Source organism: Thermomyces lanuginosus, assembly GCF_041956635.1.
Source record: "Thermomyces lanuginosus strain ATCC 200065 unplaced genomic scaffold VTN49scaffold_42, whole genome shotgun sequence".
Classification (NCBI taxonomy): Eukaryota; Fungi; Ascomycota; class Eurotiomycetes; order Eurotiales; family Trichocomaceae; genus Thermomyces; species Thermomyces lanuginosus.
The window spans coordinates 140226-164078 of NW_027192376.1; the positions used below are offsets into that span (position 1 = coordinate 140226).

The 23853-nt window shown below is 52.9% G+C and overlaps 6 protein-coding genes across 6 annotated transcripts; 3 read left to right on the plus strand and 3 right to left on the minus strand.

Moving 5' to 3' along the window:
* Positions 1 to 5064: 5064 nt before the first annotated feature.
* VTN49DRAFT_6753 (uncharacterized protein) lies at positions 5065 to 7603 on the minus strand (the record flags this gene model as incomplete). The annotated part of the gene is made up of 2 exons (XM_069414946.1): positions 5065 to 7072; positions 7140 to 7603. 2 exons carry the CDS (start codon positions 7601 to 7603, stop codon positions 5065 to 5067), a joined length of 2472 nt encoding a protein of 823 aa, XP_069264793.1.
* Positions 7604 to 9061: 1458 nt separating this feature from the next.
* Positions 9062 to 9343, minus strand: VTN49DRAFT_6754 (uncharacterized protein; the record flags this gene model as incomplete). The annotated part of the gene is made up of 1 exon (XM_069414947.1): positions 9062 to 9343. The coding sequence occupies one exon, from the start codon at positions 9341 to 9343 to the stop codon at positions 9062 to 9064; it is 282 nt and encodes a 93-aa protein (XP_069264794.1).
* A 54-nt stretch (positions 9344 to 9397) lies between these two features.
* VTN49DRAFT_6755 (uncharacterized protein) lies at positions 9398 to 12555 on the minus strand (the record flags this gene model as incomplete). The annotated part of the gene is made up of 3 exons (XM_069414948.1): positions 9398 to 10826; positions 10896 to 12107; positions 12488 to 12555. 3 exons carry the CDS (start codon positions 12553 to 12555, stop codon positions 9398 to 9400), a joined length of 2709 nt encoding a protein of 902 aa, XP_069264795.1.
* Positions 12556 to 14268: 1713 nt separating this feature from the next.
* On the plus strand, positions 14269 to 16194 carry VTN49DRAFT_6756 (uncharacterized protein; the record flags this gene model as incomplete). Its single annotated transcript, XM_069414949.1, has 3 exons — positions 14269 to 14317; positions 14406 to 15549; positions 15606 to 16194. The coding sequence occupies 3 exons, from the start codon at positions 14269 to 14271 to the stop codon at positions 16192 to 16194; spliced, it is 1782 nt and encodes a 593-aa protein (XP_069264796.1).
* A 3423-nt stretch (positions 16195 to 19617) lies between these two features.
* On the plus strand, positions 19618 to 21084 carry VTN49DRAFT_6757 (uncharacterized protein; the record flags this gene model as incomplete). Its single annotated transcript, XM_069414950.1, has 1 exon — positions 19618 to 21084. The coding sequence occupies one exon, from the start codon at positions 19618 to 19620 to the stop codon at positions 21082 to 21084; it is 1467 nt and encodes a 488-aa protein (XP_069264797.1).
* An 842-nt stretch (positions 21085 to 21926) lies between these two features.
* Positions 21927 to 23432, plus strand: VTN49DRAFT_6758 (uncharacterized protein; the record flags this gene model as incomplete). Its single annotated transcript, XM_069414951.1, has 1 exon — positions 21927 to 23432. One exon carries the CDS (start codon positions 21927 to 21929, stop codon positions 23430 to 23432), a length of 1506 nt encoding a protein of 501 aa, XP_069264798.1.
* Positions 23433 to 23853: the final 421 nt, after the last annotated feature.

Below are 23853 nucleotides of genomic sequence, written 5' to 3' on the forward strand. Positions count from 1 at the left end.
ACCTCCGTACCGAGGAGTGACTACATAGTACTAGAGGGAATTGAGACCTGGCGGAATTAAGGAACCGGGAACCCGGGACATTAAGATGTGGAAAACTCCGGTATAGACGGACTATCTCGCGGATAGCGCGCAGCCAGTATCATCCCTCTGCAAACGGCCATACTTACATCCGAACGGTAGCCGTTGAATACTATGCCTATATTTCCTTCTAACAAAACATCTGTATTGCTTGAGCGATCAGCAAGCAGCACAGGCGAAATACTCTTTAAGGTCCACTGGCTGGCCCGCATTGATCCGCCGTCCGCACGTCCCTTGGCAGGCAGCCCCCAGCCCACCAGCCGATTAGCGCTGCCGAGTCCCGCGGGACCGGCCCGGAACCTTCCTCGTCAACAGTCAACTATGCCCTGAAGCTCTGAACCGAAGTGGAGGAACCGTACAAGTGAGCGAAACGGCCCCAACGAAAGATCGAAACGTAATATCGGTTCTCGTCACGTCAGATTCATCAATTAACGCGACCGGGATGTCCACCTCAACGATGGTCGGGGCATTGATGGTTGTGGTTGTCTTTTCCACATGGTGAAGTAGTCATTCGTTGAATTCCAGGAAGAGTGAAGTTGACCATTCACGGGTTGAATAACCCTAAAATGTACTCGGTAGTGTATGGAGTTCATGTTTTCAGCAGCCAACAAGGTCTTTGTGTGACTTGCTCCTCTGTGGACAGCGATCGGCACCCTGGATCAGTACTAATATATGCGCACAAGTGGACAAGGATTAGGACCAGTTCTCCGCGTCGATACCAACGGCATTGCTGCACGTTTGTCAAGTCGGCAATAGAGGAAGCCATTTGTTATCGCTTTGGGGTGCATGGTGACAGGGATGTTTTGCAAAATGCCGAAATCTAACCTGCATGGGTTATGGTCGATCGAGTCGAGCATTCAAAGCATCCAACGGCCACAAGGTACACTGGCTGGCTCGGATTGGTTGCTGAATCGACCACGTTCCTTGACTGGCTCCTCAATCTGCCAATCAGCGCTGCCGGACCGACACTCACCTGCTTCGCTGGCCGTCCGGCTCAGTTCCTACTTTCTGTGTCCTGGGAGCATTGAATGGAAGCGCGTAAGAGGCTCAACGGCCCAGATTGAAATGCGGCAGACAGAAACCTTTGGTATTCAGATCATGGGCTGTCGTGTACACCTTTATTGAGATCTTCAGCCTCGGTTTGTTCATCTATTTCATCGAAACTGGTTTTAGCCTTTCGGACACTGATCATATTCTAACGGATAACAACACCTTCGGTCACATTGTCAGACACCCCGGCCTTGGCTGCGGATAGATATTGCACAAATGTTGAGCTCCCGACCTCCAAATAGTAACAGACAATACTTCCCAGGTGGGCATGTACATAGGTAGATTCGTATCAGAGCAGAAGCTCGATCGTGACCTTTTTCGCGCGATACGAGAAACGTCTACCGGGATCACAGCCTCAAGCTGAATATTTCATTGTGATATCCTTCAGGGCAGAGAAGGGTTTTGAGACGAACTTGCAATGCTGCGTCTGAAAACTCAGCTGATGCACGAATCGATCAACAAACGCGATTGTATCAATGCTGTCTTCTTCCAGTTATCCACAGACACGCGCCACTTGTATTCCGTTCGCGCCAAAATCAGGGAAAACGGTGTGACACTTGGATGGCAATTGGTCAGACGTATAATAAACAGTGTGTGCGACAATATGCATCTGATCCTGAGATCCTACGCGTATGGACCTAGTTCTGATCTTTGTCCCAGTATCCCGACAGGACAATTTGCGCTTCATCTCAATATATTGTCATCTGTATGATGTATAAACTAGTTCAGTGCTCAGTATGCCAGAAGTTCGCTTGGGAGAAATGGTGCTTCATAAATTCCACAGCAAACGTCCATATAATTCAAATCGACTGTCATTCAAAGCACTTAGGGGCCTACAGCAAGCCTCGCTGTCATATGAAATGAGCCTTCCACTAGGTGATTGAGAATCCCATTTATTCATTAGTCCCTTTGGACCGTAAGGTCTCCGGCGCGACAAGCAGCGAAAAGGAGAAAAAGGGGGGGGGGGATCACTAATAATTTCCAAATCTGGACTAGCCTACTGCGGCACGGCCCGCGCCGATCAGTAGATCCACTGTCTTTTGCTCGGAATTTTCGGACATTTCTCTGCACCAAAAGCGCACTATCCCTCGCTTCTCATCTGTACAATAGGTGGAGTATGGTTCATATGAATTAGCTGGAAAATACAACGCGGCTTTTGGAGAAGTCATCACGCGCTCACAATCAAGTTCCACCATACATACTCTCTTAGCCACTGAGCTTCATCACAGTCATACCACCAGTAATCTTCCGGTGTGGTCAACCCCCAATACTCGAGACACCAATTTGCCGTCTCCCAGTCCAGGAAAACGGTGATCTGATCATGAGCATTCGGCACGAAGACGTCGTGGTGAGCGAGACAAACTCCCTTATGACCGAGGAAACCTACCGCTCTCCTTGTCAACGTGGCCAGTCTTCATCGCTACGTATATATGAATAAGTGTTGGATGTTGAGTTTTTGGCAGGTTATGGCACATTTGCGAGGAACCTAAAGACGACAGGCAGAGGTGATGGACACATTGAACTACAGTCTATGGATTGCCCTTTTCTAGTTACTGCTCCCTAGACAGTGGAAGGAATGGTGCCCTTTTTTTTTATGTCACGGACTTATGCCAGCCCAACAAACAGCGAACAAAAGTCCTTTTGCATCTTTGGTCACATTCACGAAGGATATGGAGTTGAACGGGTGCAGGTTGACAAAGCTCAGATGGCATATGCTTCTGGCGGAATATTCATACAAGCAAGTCAATCCGGTCAGGTTCCCATACCCATATTCAATCCTATTTGCGAATGAACTCCATACCACTCCCACCAATTTTGTCCAACCTATCATGGTAGAGTATTGTTTGTGTTCTTGGCCCACAAAGGCCAAAGGAAAATTTTGTGTATCTAGTATTCCTAGTCTTTTCTCATAAGGTAGAGAATCAAGTGAAGTTTCACATATACAAGAAAAAGCGTCCTTGCGCATCTCATTGTCCGCGGATATCTCCCTCAGCTCGTCGTGGCTATTTCCTTAGGTGATTGGCTGGAGGGGCTTCATGCACCTCGTTCCCACAACCTTCTTCTGAACAAGACCGGGCTCTTGATGCACAAGTGTGAAATATAATATCTGGTTTTTGCTCTTGAGGCAGTGGGTATAGTATGCACCTTTAGCAGATGATATAGTCGGCGATCCAGATGGCCATAGTGGCCTGAATGTACTGACAGTCAACCTTTTCCCTGTCTCTTTGGATATTAATATACACGAACGCCGACTATGCTTCGATCGCATTGATTTATGCTCTCCTCGCGAGCGGCCGCAAGACATCCTGTTTGATGCGGATAAGAGTCCTTCAACTGCGAGTGGATACCCATTATATTAGGTATTGGTGTCGTAATGTCTGCCCTACACGGCCATTGGAGCAGTCAGCTCGGAGGTTTGAGCGACAAGATCCGTCTGGACGACTATTTCAATCGCTATACTCTCTTACGCAGACCCGTGAAATATCGAAGACTGTGGGAAAAGAGATCAAGCGTTCTGGTTCGAGTATTTTAATATTCAGGGCTGGCTCCCGCTCGATAACTGGGTGGTGGTGTTCCAGAGCACGTGCAGCACTCTTGCGTTTGAGGTTGTCCACACTATCCACGCCGGGATTTGGACAACATCTTTGTTTGTCGGACTTTATACGTCCTCGACGTGGTCGGCCTATCGTCGGTACCAGGCCAATTCTGCACCACTTTGATGACCTGTGTCGTCAAGCTCGTGGTTTCAGCAGTCAGGGATTAACGTCCTGCACATAGTCTGAGCGCATGCATTTGCCAGAGCTTTTCGCCGTCCTGGCTGGCCCGCATTTTGGGCGCAAGTTTTGGGCCCCCTCATGTACCGGCAACTAGGGTTTTCTCTCTTCTGCCGCTTCTGGCGCCTCCTCTAGCACGACTTTAAAATTCTCAGGGCAATTATCGTTACGATTTTGCCACTGTGAGATCCTTGGAAAGCGTAATCAACCGAGAGACACATTCTCCTGATAGCACATTCTTGCCTCCCTCTCAGTGGATGTTTCGTCAGAGGTGTCGGAAGGGAATCGATTCCTCGTCCGCGGCTAATTCCAGGTGAGATTTCATTTTTGGTGTTCGAGAAGTATTCCAGACGCAGAAGTCGAATACAATGCGAAGGTTGTGGGTTCTCCTGAGTGCTCTGTCGATCGTGCAAACACATGATTCGTAGTCTCTGCTACGACGATCGCCTTGCCACCCCCCAGTTGCAATGGCAGGAGGTTGCTTCAAAATTCGAACCATCGGGGAGTGCACTACGTATGCTTATCTCCAAGCCAGCTTGCGAATGGCCTTTGACAATCAAGGTGCTGGTTCAATGATAAAGATAAGCGATCTATTGATGGTAGTAAATTTACCATTTGTAGATGAAATGATGAATGGTCAGGGATGAAAAGGAAGAGAAGGCGCAAGTCTGAAGAATGAAGCTGGGGCTAATGACGTCATAGGCAAGAGCGAGCGAAATTCCCACTAGCTTGTTTCGGCTAGCGTCAGGTACTCCGTACTCACACCGGGATCTTATCCACAATTGGTTATCGCTTGGAAGAAGCAGGATTGACGCGTGAGAGTTCCGATCCCGATAATCGGCACACGGCATTCCTCCGACTTGATGAAGAATCAAGATGGGACCAGCATCACGCCTCATAAAATTAGCTATTAGTTAGCTAGAATACAAAGTCGAATAGATTATGCACAGCCATCCTGATGGGGTATACACAAAATATCATCACCAACCCGTGAATCGAACCCATAAAAACAAATCAAACAAAGGCATGGAATAACTATACAATCTGAATCCGATCCGTCCCGACCAAAGCGTAAAACATAAAACATGAAGAAACTCAATATGTATATGGATGTGATATGGACAGTGCAAACCGATGATGAATTTTTGAGCGTAGCACCCCTTTAGAAGAGATGCTTCGTTTCGATGATATCCATGGAATGCGGGCGTTCGCGCTCCACATGCATCCACCAATCCCTTCCGTTGGCATGGGCATGGTTCCAATGCCCGTTGCACGTATCGCGACCCCAGGGTGGGATCTGGGAGAAGGAGAACGGCGTTTGCGTGGTGGTGGTGCGCGGTAAGGAGGTGGGAGATGATAATGAGGTGGATGTTGATGCAGATGATGAGTGCGACGTGGCGGTGGAGGAGGAAGAAGAGGTGGAGGAGGATGATGACCGTGTCCCGAATGCGGACCATCCTGCAAAGCGGGAGGCAGTGGGCGTTGTTGGAGACATGGGGGAGAGTGGCGGCTCTTCAACGCTGAGGCCGCCGCTTTCCCGCCGGTTAAGGGAGAACGCGTGACTTGTGGTCAGGATGTTCTTCCATCGGATGATACCGCCGTCGGCGTCGGAACCCGGGATGTCCGGCCGCAGCACGAAGCGCGGGATTGTCACATCCTGCGCCGAATTTGTCGACGCCTGCACCCGGCCCATCACGGGCGGCAAGCGGAATTCAAACAGCGTTCGGGGCCCGTTGATACTGTCGGACATCTGTTGGCCAGCACCAGCCATCGTTGGCGTTGGCCCATCGCCAAAGATCTCCGAGTCCGTGTCCGAGGAGTCGTCTTCGAGCACGTTGTCCGGCACGTACGAGTCTGAGTGGTCCGTCACGACCATTTTCATACCGGTCTCGGTGTCCTTGGCGGCCATGTCGATGAATGTCTGCGCCCGGATGCGCGCCGACGTAAGGTTGTTCCCCGCCGGCAGCGCCATCGGTCGGATGCTCACCGACCCGTGCGAGCTCTTGGGCAGACTATATCGGTCCGATGGCAGCAGTGCCTGGCCGTGAGCGATCGGCCGGCAAACAGATTGCAGAATTCCCGGAGGCTCAATGTCCGACGGCGCGCGGAGATGCGTCAGGCGTGGGAAACCCGAATACAAGATGCTCTGCGCGAGATGGTAGTTGGGGGTATCCGATGGCTTGTGCGGGAACGCAAACGGCGGGGAATCAAGCCGGCTGAGCGCGTTCGAGGATTTGGGACCGGTGATGTCCCAGTGCATGTACTTCAAGCTGGCCGACGCGAGAACCGGTTGCAGCACCATGCCTTCCGATGGCAGCATAGGGAGGCAAGTGGATTGGACGATGCTAAACCGCTCCAGCTTCGGCAGGGACGCGAACATCTTCGACAGAACGAGTAGAGATCGGATGTTCTGCTCGATAATGGTGAGCGACTGGAGCCCACGAGCCTCCGGACGCGAGATATACTGCCCAATGCCGACATCGGTGACGCCAGCAAGGCACTCCAGACGCAGCGACTGCAGAGGCGGTAGGAATTGAAGCGTCCGGTCGGTGAACGAGTCTGCATCGAAGCAGGAGACGGAGAGATGCCGAAGGGACGGCAAGCGGTTAAACATCCGCAGGAAAATCCCATGCTCCAGAGAGCTGGCCGAGTTCCAGGAATGGATCGCGAGGGTCTCGAGGTTGGCCCAGCACACGTGGTAATCGAGAAATTCAAAGGCCTGCTGCGGCGACAGGCTCCTACCCTTCGTCGGAGACCCGCTCCGTGCGGCGAGGTCGGGGCTGCTGCCACCACTGCTGCTGGTATCCAACACCGGCTCGCCCAGGATCCATTTATGCTCCTTCAACTTGCGCCGCGTGGAGAGCGCATAGGTCAGCCGGTCAAACTCATGGTGGAACGAGCGATCAAAGCCAATCAGCCGCTCCAGGTTCGGGCAGACCATCACCACAGACGCAACCAGGTCGCGGTATTCCTCCCACTGGGGATTCGGCTTCCCGTTGATGACGGGGGCGGCATCGAACTCGGGCACGCGCAGTTCCAGCACCAAGTTGGCCAGCAATTTGCGCTCGCGCAGCGTACGCCGCAGGAGCTTTAACCGGCTACCCTTTTTCAATCGATGTTTTTTCAGTTGTGACTGCGAGTCGGCGCCGACAATGTGAATCCGTGAGTACCTGAACATCAAAAAAGTATCCATCTTAGCATCTACGTCCAACTAGTACGACAACGAGCGAAACCCACAGTCGTTTTCGAACCGCACGGTCCCATGAGCGGTTGGTCAGGGCCAGAGCGTGCAAGTCGCGCTGGAAGCACGTGGTGCAGCCGGACTGCTGAGGCGACTCATGCAGGGCCTGTAATTGATCGAGGATACACTCATACACACGAGGCGGGAGTCGCTGGATCGCGGGCTCCCGCGGCGTGGAGGGTGCCGGAGCGTGTTTAAACAGACGATACGCAGGTCGTGGTGATGTGGGTGACGTAGGCGACGGCGCCGAGTATATTGTCGGCGCTGTGGAGGAGCTGTAGGCGCTATCGGAGCTGTAGTTGCTGGCATAGGAGATGACCGAGGGGCTGCGGACGGATACGTCGTCTGCAGCGACGGGATACGACTGCTGGCTGCTGCTGCTGCCGCTCCGGTTGCGGTTGAAGGTGGACATGACCACCGGACCGGGGTTCTGGTTCGGATGACTGGCCACAACACTCATGGTGACCAGAGGCAGTTAACTCATCGAGGGAGTCTTATTTTAGACCGCGATAGTCATCAAACGGCGCGGGAAAAGTGCCAACCACGCTCAATCTAAAAGGTCAACGATGGATTGTAAGCCGCTGAGCCACGGCCATGTGGAAGAATAAAGTCAATCAGTCCCAACGCCAGCGCATGGCGCGTCCCTTTCTCAGGGGGAGGATAGGGTAATTCGGCTGGGGAATCACGATCAATTTTATTAGAGCGTCATGCACTCCCCACAGGGGCCAATGCATTTAGTACAATTGTACGTTGCCCTGGCCGATCCCTGAGCTAAGGCCCGTGGGTTGTTCAGATCAACCACGGAGGACGCCGCCAGTGGAGACTTGGTGCGGGGCGAAACGAACCACAGTGGTGGCCGGAGATAAATGCCGTTGGAACTTTGCCGTTGACGTGCTGAAGGAAAAATATCTCTTAATCTTCCGAGCAGGAAAGGAGAGACTACGACGTGCATGTTTTTTCTTTTTCCAACCTGAAGAATTGCCCCTGAGAGTCAACTGTGTTAACCCGAAGGTTACATAATCCATCCATCCAAAAGAGGGCAAGAACACCGGTTTGGTCCCAGCTGAGACACGGGCCAAGGGAGAGAAAAAGTCGGCGCTATTCCGAATTCAGACATGGCTTCGCCGTTTAATGTGGTGTGCAGCTGTCAGTCCTAACTCTTTTGGGACAGGTTCACGAGCAGAACGACGAACCAGAGTCGATCCTTTCTGAATTAAGGTTTCCGCTGAATTTGCTTTGTTTGGTTGGTTTGAGCCAATCAGCGATGGAAGGTGCTCTCTTGGCTTGTCAGGCCTCATGGCATGGGAAAATTGGGAATGATTTGGTCCCTGCATTACGGGAGTATCTGCAGGTGAGAAGACGAACCTGTTCAGCTGATGGATACACTATGCATGCATGAAACAGAAAAAGAGAATGACGACCGGGTCGAAAATCATCAGCATCTTGGTTGAATCCAGCCATCACGCTCAGTGTAAATCGTATCCAACGTCTGTCGCCGAGAATGAAGACAAGAGTCCAGACCAAGCAGATTACATGCGCATATTAAATACTAAAAGCTGCATGCCCTAATTGCATGCAAATAGGCCTGAGCTGTGCGGTAGGGCGTAAAGATGTCATTCAAGAAAGGATGGGGAAATCAAGGAATCTACCAGCCTCGGGCATCTCGAAAGCCATCTATCTGATTATTATCCAGTAGTTAGTTGGATAGCATATATCACTATGTCCACTCGATAGAGCATGCAAGTTCCATCTGTACATGAAAAAGTCATCATAACCCGCCAGATGGAAATCGAAAAAAAAAAAAAAAAAAAAAAAAATCGAGGATCGGAAGCGGACGGAGTCGCATCTCGCAGGCGCGTAATCATCACACAACCATACATGAAGAGGGGCAAATCAACGGGAGAACAGAGTGATTCGTCTATCGCGGTTCCCAAGGATAATAAAAGAGACGAGAAATCAACAGAGGCAAGCACGGATCCTCCCAACTCAGTACACCACCATGATCGAAACCACGATAGGTAAAAAGGTAAACGGCATGCAAAGAAACTTTTTCTCTCTGATTGCTTTTCTCGATCGCAGTGCGAGAAACCAAATCCCAAAGGACGCTTGGGAATGACCGATAAATTTTCGTCAATTGCAACGCAACACCCAAATCGAAAATTGAATCAACTAACTCCCCCTCCAGACAAATGCAGAGCATGCAAAATGTGACTCCCAGGAAACCAGGTCAACACGACAACAAGACCGAAACACGTTAAATGTCAAAATCATGGAACACGCCACCTTCGTCGCCCGTGCGCATCACGCCGCTCATGCGTCGCTCGGTCGAATCGACCGATCGCTGGGACCGATGCCAGGATTCCGAGTCGTCTCGATCCTCGTCCATGCGGTCGCCCGAATGGTGGTCTTTCATGTGCTGGTCCATGGTGCTCTCGTTGATGAAGGTGAAGCCCTTGAAGTTGGCCTGCATCCCCGGCGAGAGCGGCGTCGAGCCCTGCATGAACCCATTCGCCAGCGCCGCCGCACGATCATTGAGCGACGACGAAGTGTCCAAGGCCGTCGTGAACTCCGGATCGAAATTTGACGTGTCCGCCTCGGACTTGAGCTTGGGTTTGAACGGAGGAATGACCTCCTTACGCGCCAACGCTTCCCAGTCGATGTCATGGAAGAACGGGTGCTCCATGAGCTCCTTGGCGTCCCCCTTCGCTCCGAGGCGGTGCTTGGGATTCCGGTTGAGCAGGCCCTTGACAAAGTTGCGGCCTTCAGCGCTCAGAGCGTCACGCGGGAACCGGACCTTGCCGAACGCAATGTTCTTGTACATTTGCTGCGTATCCTCGGCGTAGAAAGGACTCCACCCGCAGCACATCTCGAACACTAACACGCCCAGCGACCAGAAATCCACCATCTTGGTGTATCCCTGTTCATCAAGCAGCACCTCGGGCGCCAAATACTCCGTGGTTCCGCAGAACGTATTGGTCGTATCGTTCTGCGTCAGGTTGGCCTTGGACAGTCCAAAGTCACACAGCGCGATGTGCCCGTTGGCATCGAGAAGGATATTCTCCGGTTTGAGATCCCGATAGACGATGTCATGATTGTGCAGATGCTGCAGCGCAAGAATCAACTCGGCAATGTAGAACTTGGCGCGTGCTTCGTGGAACCGTCCTTCCCTCTGCAGATGCCAGAAAAGTTCGCCACCAGACATGTAGTCGGTGACGAGATAGAGATCGGTGGGCGTCTGGAACGAGAACTTCAGGCCAACAATGAACGGCGACGAAGACATGGCCGTACGAACGAGGATGTTTCGCTCGCCGAGCGTATGTGCGACTTCCTTCTTTTGGATGATCACCTTCTTGGACAGCACTTTCATCGCATAGATGCGTTGCGTATCCTTCTTCCTGACCTGGTACACCTGGCCGAAAGTGCCCTTGCCGATAAGTTTCAGGATCTGAAAGTCACTCGGCCCAACTTGCTTTCGCTCGGTCTTCTCGAAATCGATCTCCAGGTGAATTTCTCCGGAGACTTTCGTGTCGCCCAGCGCGCGTCCAACCAGTGGGAACCAGCCCTCCAAATGTGTCTTGTTCTCCTTCAAGTTGAGACTCAGCCGTACGTGGCCGAGGAATGTCTCTTGGTTATGTCGGTCGTACACGGACACATCGATCTCTGACTGGTCGCCTAGGACATCACTAGTGCCGAGTTAGACTGAAATCCTGACACGAATTTCGGAGACAGGGGGACGGTGGTGATGCACGTACAAAACAGCTTCGTGATTCCACTGAGGGTCTGTGACGGGGACCTTGGAGCGATGCTCATGGCCGTCAAGCTGGCTGTTGTGGCTGCTCTGACGGCTCCTCATCGGGATCGCCATCGGTCTCCCGGCATCAGTGTCCAGCCCATCTTTCTGAATTCTTCTACCTTCGGGAGTGTGCTCGCCACTCTGAGCGCCTTTGGAGATGTACTCGTTATATTCGAACACGCACACCACGTAAGGATCGACGCTCGGTCGGAGATCTCTTCCTCGTGAAATCTTCACGTATAGCTTGCCTTTGAGGGGAGCCACGGTGGGTCCTTGTTGTGATGAGACCGGGTACACATCGGCGGCCTTGCCCGTATTGCCCGAGGACGATGGTTGGCCCGAAGGAGCGGTTGACCCATCGGCTGATTGCTCGGCGGAAGGGTTCTTTTCAGTGGACATGGTACGCGGAGTCAAGGGAGGCGTATTCTTCATACGCGGCTCCCGCGCCGCGCTTTCCGTTAGCTTGGCCAGTTTCTCAGAAGACGAGTCAAGAGCAGGGGGAGGCTTTTCATGATCGAACAAGGGAGCATTGTGCGGAGGCGGGGTGGCCGACGGATCTCGCGGGGACGAATGGGAGAAGGACGAAGCATGGATGGTGTCCACGGACAGGCCGGAGACAGGAACTGAGGCAGGGCCACGGGAGGAAGGAGAAGTCAGGTAGTTTCTCAGGGCCGTATAGATGGATGTGGCGTTCTTCTCGGAGGCAGCAGATGCTTCTTCGCCACTCTCCTCGACTTCTTTCTGAGTCATGGAGCCTGTGGACGAATCTGGGGGAGTAGGAAGAGCACCAGGGGTGGTGACTTTTTGTAATGAAGGCTGGGATTGTTCGGGCGGATAAACCCCGTCCGGTGCCGTCGACGCCACTCCATCCGAGGGCTGGTCCTGTGGACCCGGGGCCTGGGAATTCGACGTCCCTTCCATAGAGATCCGGGACTCGCCGCCCGAAGCCAGCGGGCCGCCGTCCAGGGCCGCCGCGGTGGGTGTGGAGGACTTGGAGGGCCGTGATTTGAAGGGATTTAACGGAAAAGTAGAGCTACCAACCTGAGAAAAGTAGTGCATAATGGACGGTAATCGCCTGTCGCTCAGGTCCGGCTGAGGAGTGACCATGCCGCTTGGTGTGGAATCATTCGACCCGATGAGATCGTGAGAATCATCCTCGCGCTCGCCCGAGCTGGTGACTTGGAGTCAGCGCGGCACAGAACAAGACAGGCCAGACAGGACACGCCCGATGGACTCCTCGCCGGCTGGAGCTCGGGTGATCGGCTGGGAGCTGTGAACGTCCAGCGAATTTATGGAGAGGATGTCGCGCCCAGCAGGAGCAAGAGATCATATGATGGCAGCAGTGAACGACACAAAAAAAAAAAGAATGCAGGAAAGGGGGAAGAGAGGCAAAACAAACAACAAAGATAAGCCCAAAGCTTGTGATGACGAGGATACCACCAGTTGCCATACATATCCGATCACCGCTCCCGCCAGGCGAGGATTTCCTCATACAAATCGGGCACGGATGGATGGCAACGGAGCAACCAGGTGGGAGTCAAAAAAACTCACTTCTGCGATACGCCCTGCTTCGTCATGGCCGCATCGGCATGCGGCTTGACTCCGCTCGGTGCAGCCATGGCCGCTTTCCCATTCGACGGGCAATCCCCAACGATTTCACCGATGCCTTTGCGAGAAAGTATAACCAACGCGAAATCCAGCGCCCGTATGCGATGGCGAGCTCGGCGGTTGCAGAAAATCTGCGAGGCAGAGAATTGACGCGCAAACGCGGGTTGCAGGAGTTGGCCTGTTGGGGGATCGGTAATGATGACCTAGACGCTAGATCAAAGTGACTAGTAGAGTCTCCGGGATGATCGCTGCAGGACAGTTTCGTCTCAACCACCACGATGGCTGGAGACCCCGGAATATAGATCGGACCAGTTCGCCCGAGACCACAGCGGGTTGTCTGGCAATCCAAAGTCAAATTTTCTGCAAGCGAGAGGGGTGGAAAAGGCCGACTGGTCGAATGATGAAATGAATTTTACGGGCGTTTGAGTGGCCTCGCGCGGCTGCGTCAAAAAAACGCAGTGACTAAGACCGGGTCAGAACCAAGAACTTTCTCTAAGCCCTCCGCCCACTCGGTGGCGGCACCGTCTGCGCAAAGATGAAAGAGGACTGGGGAGCGGAGTGCAGAACGTGGAGAGAAACGTGGCCGAGGAGATATTATGGAATTATAATATTTGTTACAGACGAGGTTTGCATGGAGCACGAATTGGATTCCCGTGCTAGTGTACTCCGTACACCGTACTTGGAGTCCCGGGACGACTCATCAATGAGAGATTCTGAAGAAAAGCCAAAAAGCGGATACAGTGGAGTCTCGATGGAGAATTTTTCAGGTTTTTTTTTTTTTCTCAGAGCTCGAGGCCTCAGATTGGAGAGATGGCAGTTGGGCGTCTGATTTCGTGTTCAGTACACCCAAATTTGCTGCTGTTCTGTGCGTGGTTTTTTTCATGTTGTATTTTCCTGCCCGAAGGGACCTTCGTACCGTCTCAGCGGTACCCAAGTAGGGACGAGCTTTGTCCTGGAGATACTCCGTACTGTGCGTAGTATTTTCGGTCAAATGGCGAATAAAATGTAGCGCCCTTAGCGAGCAGCATCATGGAAATTGATACGATGTCATTCGCGAGCAGCTCGCCAATGGAACTATGGCCGATGCACAATACGATCAACCGCATTGCTGCTGAATTGGCAACCCTGATTTCACTATCTACCCGTAGTTACATTGAATCAGCTGGCCTCGATGCATTCATTGTACCATCACTTGATCAGATAAATTCCTCGGCCAAAAGGCAAGGTCAAGTTCATCCAGAATACGGACTATTAGCCGAAGTTTTCGAACTTCTGCCAATTTGCTACCCGAGCATGATGCATTCTTCACGGCACTTCTAGGTTTACCGGATTGAAATCTTGTTCGGAAGCGGGATCCTCCGTACGATGAATGATTCTCGCCAGATCTCGGAGCACATCATTCCTTGGCTCGGAGATGCGCTGCAATTAGCATTTAGAACACTCCGGGTAGGTTTTGAGCCAAGTACGAAAGGATCATCTGGATCGAATGTTCTTTGGCCGTGTTCCACTGCCAAGTGAGACTGTCTTTCTAGTTCATAACTGGTGGCTGGATCGCTGAAGGGTCTGGTCCCGCCGGTCAATCGGCACGGCAATGGGTATCACGTGACATGTTTCACCGGAAAAACGTTAGACCGGCCCGCCGTCCCAGCTTCGCGTCAAAGGGCTCGTAGCATCAAGTAGTAGAGACCGGCCAGAGGCCTGTGTGCGTTATTGGTGGATGATTCATGGCGAGAAAGACGCGGCAGGCTGCACAAGCAGCGACACAATCCATACGTACGTTCTGGCTCTGCACTACATCATGACGCTTCCGCGTGTCCAATTCCGGGAAAAAAAAGTATACTAAACGGGAACCCATTTCTAGGCTCAGCTTCTAGCGTGCCAGCGTTATCGGACGAGGAGCTGGTCGACGCGCCCGATGTTAACGAAGATGTCGACGCCGCAAATGCCGCCGATGATCCGGAGGAGGATCCGGACGTAGACCCCAGTCGCGACGGAGAGCCAGAATCAGAGGCGGAGCCGAAGCAGGAATCGGACGCGCCGCAGGAAGATGCCGCAGGCGCCGAGGCCAAGGCAGAGGGGGAGGCAGATACAGATGCCATAGCGACTCCAGCCGCGGATTCGGAAACACCAGCTGAACCCGAGACACCGCGCACGATTGGTCGGACGTCGGCGATCCCGCGAAAGCGGCGCGCAGGTCGGCCGCCAAAGAATCGACCGCCGGACTGGGATCTCGTGGATGAGGATGGTTCTGAGCGGCCCAGTGTAAGCACACCGGCCAAGCGAAGACGTGGACGACCGTCGACGGGGGGTGGACGATGGGGCCGCCGCGGAGGGCAATCGAATACGCCAACGAAGGTGGTTGTTGACAAGGATGGGACGACGCTGGATGTCGTGGACGATGAAGTCGTGGTGCCCGAAGACCCTGCAGGCGAGAAAAAGGTCGACAAGAATGGGTATCTCCAAGGTGGGCGGGAGTACCGCGTGCGAACATTTACCCTCCTTGGCCGCGGTGAGCGGCTGTACATGCTGTCGACAGAGCCGGCGCGGTGCGTTGGGTTCCGTGACTCTTACTTGTTCTTCCAGAAACATAAGCATTTGTTCAAGATCATCATCGACGACGACGCCAAGCGAGACTTGATCGAGCGTGAGATCATTCCGCATTCGTACAAGGGCCGAGCCATCGGCGTAGTAACGGCGCGGTCTGTCTTCCGAGAGTTCGGGGCCAAGATCATCATCGGGGGTCGCAAAGTGATCGATGACTATCACGAGCAGGCTGCGCGGGAACGGGGCGACGTCGAGGGCGAGCTTGCGGTTCCTGAGGACAAGCTGCCACCGCCGGGAGAGCCCTACAACCGGAATCAGTTTGTCGCATGGCACGGCGCGTCGTCTGTGTATCATACGAATGCGCCTTCAGGTCCTCTGCCTGGGCGAGCCGCCGAATCTGGGAAGCGTCGGATCGCCGTGACTGGGGATAATTGGATGGTTGAACATGCTAGAGAAGCGAGGTGTGTATTCATCCATGCTACTCCAAAGACTTCTACATGCTAACTCACAACCACAGTCGCTTCAACTCTGCCATCGCAGCCCAGCGCCGTGCGAACCTGGACGGCGTGTACGATCCGCATACAAATACAATTCAATATCCAAAGATCATGCAGCCCACGCACGCACGCTGGGAGCGCCTACCATTGCCAGAATCCACGGCGACCAGGAAGCTTACGGAGGGAATGTCATCACTGCAGCTATCGAATGGCGTTCCGACAGAAGACGAACGGGCTAGAGAGACGGAGCGCGGCCGCACTGGACAGAAGCAACGCAAGAATACCATCTTCCCTCCTGTGCCCCCGGCACTGGCGCGACGCTTCGCCGTTGTCGACATTGTCTACGAAACCCCAGAGTCGCACACACTCGGTCGACCAGGCCCTGACGGCGACATGAATGACATTGGGCCGAACGGCCTTCTCCGCATGCTCGACCCAGAACACCCCGAATTCATGACCCCAGAGATCCTGGCCGAGCTTCCACCCGAGTGCAAGGAAGCGTTGGTCGAAGCGGCGGCGCGTGAATATGCGTGGAAGTCCAAATGGAGCTCAGAGGCGGCCGATGGTGCCCGAGTTGCACCGCTCAAGAGCTACGCATGGTATCCATGACATAATGCCTGCTCATTTTCCCCGGAGGCATTAGTGTTCTTGCTGCGGATTCCTGTATTACCTACATGATCACATTCCATTCTGGTTCGGCGCACTTTTCTTTTTCCCTTTTTCCCTTGTGTCGGATGTTGGTCGGTGTCGTCATGCGGCGGGATGTGTACTGTAATACACTTGGTCACGGTTGTTTTTGTGCTCTTTGCTTCAATTAGACCGATTTTTCTGAATGGCATCCTTTTAGGGCATCAAGGTTGATTTGACCGTAGCATCAATCGATACCAACTTCTCCTACCATGTGAATTGAACCGGGGTCCTGCATTTCACATATCAAGGTTCGGCCCTCTTCCGCATCTGTCTTCTCGTTTCTTCCTCTGGTCCACTCCCGTCCATGCACATCATACATTGGATGTCCACGTCAAAGTTTACCGTCGTACTTAACTCCATACTTGTTTAATGAAGTGAGGGGTACCTGCTTAACCGATGCCAACCGAGCTGAGCTGCCATTTAGGTATCAAGGTGTCAAGGTATCAATCAAACAATGCTTTCTCTTCGAATACCATATGAAATAAGAGGGGTATTGCAGGGGCATTATCAACGCTTGAACCCCGCGATTTTCTTTCACGATGACAAATTGGCAATCGTAAGCGAAAGCAATGCAATCAGTTTTTGACTCATTTCCAGTGCGGGAATAACGGCATCGTCGAGAATAATGACTCGAAATTGAGGATGATCTCGGAGAGAAGGACCGAAAATCTCACCTAGACAGACTTCTCTGCGGGATTCTAATACCTATTGCGACTCACCGAGTCTACTCATCCTCGACTGTTCATTCTTATGACCTCATAGGTTATTATTACATGTAGTGATAGGCTTTGACTTGCTGATTTGGAGTTTGAAGTTGAAGAGGGGTAAAAAGATGCTCGTACCGCTAGCGTTCAGATCCCAATCCCGCAACAAGATTCATCCAGTACCTCAAGGGCCGATATGATGCCGATGAACTAGTGAGCTGCATTGATGATCGCAGGCCTTTCAAGGATATCGAGTCTCTGCCGGTCTGCCCAACGATCCTATCCCGATGGAAAATGAAGTCACACCCTCAAACAGGCAGAACAACTCCGTCACCTCCGCTTGATGCCGGTGGACTTGGAATTTGTATATGATCACGTGATTCAGCGCTGGACATTCGGCATGTGATCACCTTCGCCAGGTAGAATAATTAGGAACTTCGTAATCTCGTTGAGGACGATTGTTGTTTATAGATTGATTACTTATACGAGTGAGGATCATGAAGTCATAGGAACACGAATAATCGCTGAGTGGACAAGCGTCCTTTCTCGGATTAGAAATCCCGCAACCTCCTCACATGAGATTGGTGAAAATCACTGAAGACTGCTCCTGATGGACCCGATCAAGCGAATCCAGTGACCTTCACATCGAGTCATCAAGTCATCAGACACAGGAAAGCGGTGGTCAATGATCAAAGAAAGTTGAGGCCTCGACCGCCCCAGTTTGCAGTCCAGAGCCCCCAGTCGTAATGGCCAGCTGTCTGTTTGAAATGAATTGGAACGCAGCGGCGTTCAGCCAAGCAAGAGGCGAGTCGACATCTCGTGGCGATGCCCGCACAGTGGAGTCCGGCTAAAGCCGCCAACCCGCGTCTCTCACTGTGGGAAGAAAAACAGGTATCAACCGGGAGAAGAGAAAAAAAAATATGTTTCGCAACGACGGCGTCATGTTATTTCGAATTTTCATCGGAATCCAAACAACTGGATTCATGGCCATAATTGGAACTTCTGCCCAAAACAAATCGTCTAAGCCAAATGGTGTCGTTCAGATAACAGGGTACATTACTCAGGACCTGTGACAGAATGCTCACTGCATGAAGTGTGCAGGTGGACATGCATTCCGTAGGGACTGCATACACTGTACAGTACAATACTCAATTCTAGCCCTGCATTTCTCGGATGACTCTACTACGATCATATCGAACCCGGACTTTATGTCTGTGCGAAAAGCCTGTCTGACCGCCCACTGTAACCACGCCAGAGCGTGCCAAAGTCATTTGCCGCTTCCCTTTACCTAGGTTATCACGTTTTCGTTCTTTTTGCCCGCTGTTTCGTCGTGAACAACTCCATAGCGCAGCTACGTTTCAAGCCCCATGCCACCCCAACCACTCAGAACCATACCTTTTCCGTGGCTCTCCGAACACCGCCCGGTCAACCCCCAGGCCACTAGGGCCAGGCGTTGAGTGAGGCCATGGCGTCGCTGCTTCGGAAATGGCTGAGGAGCATGGACCCGTACACTAGCGTCAGTTGGACCCGAGGATCGAAGGAAATTTGATCATTTGATGGCTTCACGCTCGATGTCAACTGGCCGCACAAAGTTCACGCCAGACCTGTTCTGGTTAGAGTGGTCTTTTTCCGTCCCTTCTCCTGACTTTTTTTGGCTTTTTTTTTTTTCCATCTTTTTTCTCAGGAATTTTTTTTCTCGGTCGATCGGCGAATAAAGGGTTGATCGTTCATTCTGTTCAAAATAACAATAGGAAGGGAAATGCAGAATTCACGCCTTCAGTCAATACACAGAGTGCAGTACGTACAGTACAGAGCAGAGATAAGTGAATAACAGCGTAAAATGCATGGACGGAATTAAATGAGACGGCAAGAAATTGTTGCCTCATGAATAGTGACGGTGACCGCTAGCGGAGTTGGACACCCACACACCATTCCCAGGCCCAAACTCAACGCAAAACCCTGCTGACATAATCCTGGATCAACCGTTTTCTCATTCTCGTCCATCGTCGTTTTTCTCCTTTTCTCTCCCTGCCACACCCACCACTTCAGTCGACTCGCTTCGTCTGAAACTCCATTCTCGTCAGCGAGCTTTTGATTAAGCGTCGTTGTGTCGGAGTGGTTGTGGTGTCGTCATTTGCCTTCCTCCTTCCTTTCTTTTGCATTTGCCGCTGGTTCCTTCGCGAAACGCGTTGTTTGCCTCTCCCTGGGGTGACTGCATTTCCTTCCTGCGTCGTGCCGTCGCCTTTGCTACTCCTGTCATCGTTTTTGCTGTTGTTTTCAAGCGTCTTGCACGACATCGGGAACGGCGTTTTGCGAGTGTGCCATTTGCGAGCATCCCCTTTCGGCCAATACTCAGAAGACCGCTCCGTGAAAATCGTCAGAGAAAGTCCCAGTCCGTCGCCAATATCAATGACTGGCTACTAGAGAGATCCTCGATCTTTCGCACCCAACAGAGCGGCCGCTCCCAGAGCAGCGCTCCCGCTTTCGGGACCTGGCGGCAGAGTAGACGGTCAGTCTTTTGCTTCTTCTGTCGGACTTAGTAATGCTCGGCCTAATATCCGACCGGTGCTAACCAGTGCAACAGCGTCCAGCCGTCTGCTCGTCCGTCGTGCCCCGTCGCTCTTTACCCCAAGTCATCATGCCTTCCTTCTACAACCCTGGCTTCCAGTGTCTTCCACCGACGCCACCGCCGGTGAAGATGGACCTGGATCAGCCAGCCTACTACTTGACGGGACCGTCCAACTTCCCGCCGCGGTATGGGCAGACGGGCTGTGAGTTCATCGAGCAGTACTCGCAGGCTGCCTGCTTTGTCAAACCCGCACCAGTGAACCCACACTCGCACTCGCATCCGCCTCGGCCACCGCCGTCCGGACCGCAACACCCGAGTAATGGGAGGGGCCCTTTGGCCGTCCACCCGACGACCCAGGCGCAGCCCCAGCAGGCGAATGAACCGCAGTACGGACCGGGCCCGATCCTGCCTCCGATCAGGCCCAGCGTGCAACTGCCCCCCATGGACAGTGCGATTCCGCCGCAGTACCGCCGACACCAGGAGGCCGCCCTTCCCCAGCCTGAAGAGCAGCAACGACCCAAAGAGGAGAAACCGACTGGGGGCGTCGCCGCCCACCTCGACTACGAGATGGACCAAATGGCCGACTTCGTTGCTGAGATGGCCCAGGGAATGTATGCATTGTACAGCACCAAGATCAACCTTGCAGATATTGACTTAGCTCGAAGCGTCTACCCAGGACAGCCAGTGCCCCCCCCATTTCGAAAGTACGTTTACCAGATCCTGTCGTCGACGCGGCTGCCGAGCTCGACCATTCTCCTGGGACTGTTTTACCTGGCCACTCGGATGCGCATGCTTTCCGCAAAGGGGATCTACGCAACCGGAACCGGTCAGGTCTACCGCATGCTGACCACTGCTCTCCTCCTGGGCAGCAAGTTCCTCGATGACAACACATTCCAGAACCGATCGTGGTCGGAAGTGAGCAACATTCCCGTCTCCGAGCTGAACGCGATGGAGTTGGAGTGGCTGTTTGCTTTTGACTGGAAGATTCATGAGCGCATCCATAATCCGCAGGATGGCTTCGCCACCTGGTTGTCCCACTGGGAGAACTACAAGGCCAAGATGGCATCCCGTGGGATGGAGTCCCGCCGCAAGCTGGCTCCCATCGAGACCAACATTCAGCGACCGTACAGCATTCCGAAGCCGCTCATGTCACCCGATGGACCGATTCCGCCTCAGTACCAGCGCAGCAACACGTACGAGAATTCGTGGCTGAATCCGGCGGCATCTGAATATTCCCCGCCGTCGGCACCGCATAGCGGACCCAACACACCAGACTACTACAATGTTGGACCGTGGCTGTACGGCAACGCTCCGCCGCCGTACACCCGGACCTGGATGCCGCCGCAGCAGTCTTTTGTATCGCAAGCACCGCGATCGCGGCCGCCGTCGTATCGCCATACACCAGTCTATGCGCCGTCGAACCAGCCCGTGTGGACCGGGCATGGATCGTCGTGCGGCTGTTTGTACTGCGCCAAGCACCAGGAGTACCTGTGTGCGAACCATTTCGGAGCTATGCAACCTTTGGTTGCAGGTTGACCGAATTTCTGTCATTTTCTTTTTCCGATCTTTTGTTTTATTTGTTCCGTGATACCGCTCACATCAATTTCAAGGTTCTATTTTCATGGTTGGGTTGGCGGTTCATTTGAAAAGTATGGCTCGCTTGTCTGTTCGATTCTTCTTTCCTTGACTCGTCGACGATTGAATCAGGTTTCAAACGGAAAAGGAGGAACAATTATGATGGTTGATGATTTGCTTTCTTCATGACTTTTGTCTTTTTTTTTTTTTCTCCATTTTCATTTTCTCTTCTTTCGATTTCTCCCGGCATTACCCCGGCACTGTGAAGGTGTTTTGATAGACTTGTGTGATTCTGCATTTTTCTTCTCACCCACTCGAGATAGTGGTGTTAATACTTTTGATTCATGGGGACGGACTGGCATGGTTGAGGGGGTCTTTACATTCATCTTGTCTGGTTTCTTTTTTTTGACCTCGATTCATTTGTCGAGTTGATCATTTGAGAATTGCCGCCTTTGAGCGCAGTCGAGCACTGGGTTTTTCATGAGCGGACACATTAAAAAAATCAGCAAAAAAAAAAAAAAATGTCAATCTACGCATCTCGATCGATAGCATTGATGATTCTTGCATGTAGTCAATCAATGCTACACCCAGCGTTATGCAGGTGAATTTCGCCGTCAGTAAAAGAACATGTGTCCATTGTAGAATTTGATCATAAATCATTTTCCGGACGCGATCAAGTTGTGCGCGTTCTTGCATGTGAAATACTCCGTATACGTGGCTGGTACTGGAGCTTTCATCCTGCGACGAAAGCTAACTCAATGGCGACCCTTCCGACAAGCGATGGATCCTAATCCATCCAAGCCATGTCTGACGCCCTCCTCGACCTTCTTCGTCCACACCTGGGCGAACAGGGCCCGTCACTGTCGGCCAATGATCCGACGACGGCCAAATACCTGACACGTTTGACGACCCTCTCGCTCGATGCACTGAAAACCACCGAGCCGCAGTCCATCGCGCAGTCCGCACACTCGACCTTACTCTCCCTGCAAGCCCTCGCCAACCGCTCCCATCGCGCCTTCATTGCTTCCGCAGACCATCTCTCCACGCTACAAAATTCACTGCCGGGCCTGTCGCGCGAGGTGCAGAAGCTCCAGGATGCCATCCCCCGGCTGGACGATGAGACCGTCCGCTTCTCGACGACGTACAGCCGCACAGGCGAGAACCCGATTCTGGAGCGCAGGAAGAAGGCGATGCAGCTGTTGAGAAATGTCGATCGAATTTCGGACGTCTTGGAATTACCGGCGTTGTTAGCGACGGCGGTGTCGTCGACTTCTTCTCCAGCCCAGGGCGCGGGCGGAGGGACATCTGCGGTTTCCACGACGAGCAGTTATTCCTCTGCATTGGATCTCTACTCGCACATTAAACGTCTCCATGCGCTGTACCCGGACTCGCCGCTCGTCAGAGACATCGTGGCCCAGGCGGAAGCCGCCATGAAGGACATGACTACGAACCTGATCGCGGCACTGCGGACGCAGAATATCCGCCTGGCTGCGGCGATGCGTACGGTAGGCTGGTTACGCCGCGTGGCGCCGGAGCTGGAACATCCGCGCAGTAGTAGTAGCACGTCGTCGCCGTCCACCAGTGAGGGCGCCTTTGGCGCTCTGTTCCTTATTTGCCGTCTCGCGAACCTCGTCTCGATGCTCGAGGCGCTCGATCCGCTGCGCGAGTTAGCCGACCAGGAGACGCAACGGCGACTGGCAGCGTCGAATAGTACCAGCGGGCAACAGGAGTCGCTCTCGGCCAGCAACAAGTGGTCCGACGGCCACCAGACAGAGCGGTTTCTCAAACGATACATTGAAATCTACCGTGAGCAGAGCTTCGCGATTGTGTCGCTCTACAAGAACATCTTTGCGCCGGACCATCCCGGCGACGGCTTCGTGCCAGGACTGGAAGGGTTTAGGACACAAACACATCTGTCTACAACTACTTCTTCAAAACCGGCCGCGCGGAACACGAATAATGATCCGCTCCAAGCCCTCCCACCGGCCATCGCCACGTTCCCCATGCATCTGGCCCGGCTCCTGACCGATACGCTACGCACGTATCTACCGAATGTCCGGGATCGGAGTGCCAGGGAGAGTCTCCTGACACAGGTGCTCTACTGCGCGGCCAGCTTGGGCCGGCTGGGCGGAGACTTTGGCATGATCCTTACCGAGCTCGAGGGCATGGATGATGACACGGGATCCGAGCCGCGCGAGTGGGAACAGATCATGGCTAAGCACCGCGCCCTGGCCGGGCGGTTGGAGCAGTTGACGAGCAGTACGACCGGAGGCAAAGGGGGCTCGTCCGAGACTCCATCACCGCAATAAATCAGATCGATTTGTATCATAGATTCTGAATCACAGTATGTTACAAATGAAATAATGAATCGGCATTGTACGTATCACGTATTGTTTCTTCTATTCCCACATTCACTGCCGTGGAGGAACAAAGAATCCTCCGCATTGAGAATCCCTCGGCCAATCAACATGCAGCATCCATTCACATACCAAGCCCAATAAGGTTAGCTTCGGAGGCGCCCGTACCGCGGAGACAATAATGGCATCTGTGAGTTAATAAGCCTGACGATCGATGGGATTTCACCAGGACCATCATGAATCATCTGTAGACTTCAGCTGAAGTAAGACTCGGATCGGAATACAGCGTTTCCTGGTTTCTTAAAATATTCTTTATACATGTGTCTACACACCGACCAGTCTCCCTCATACTCTCTTGCCACGACCGCCCATC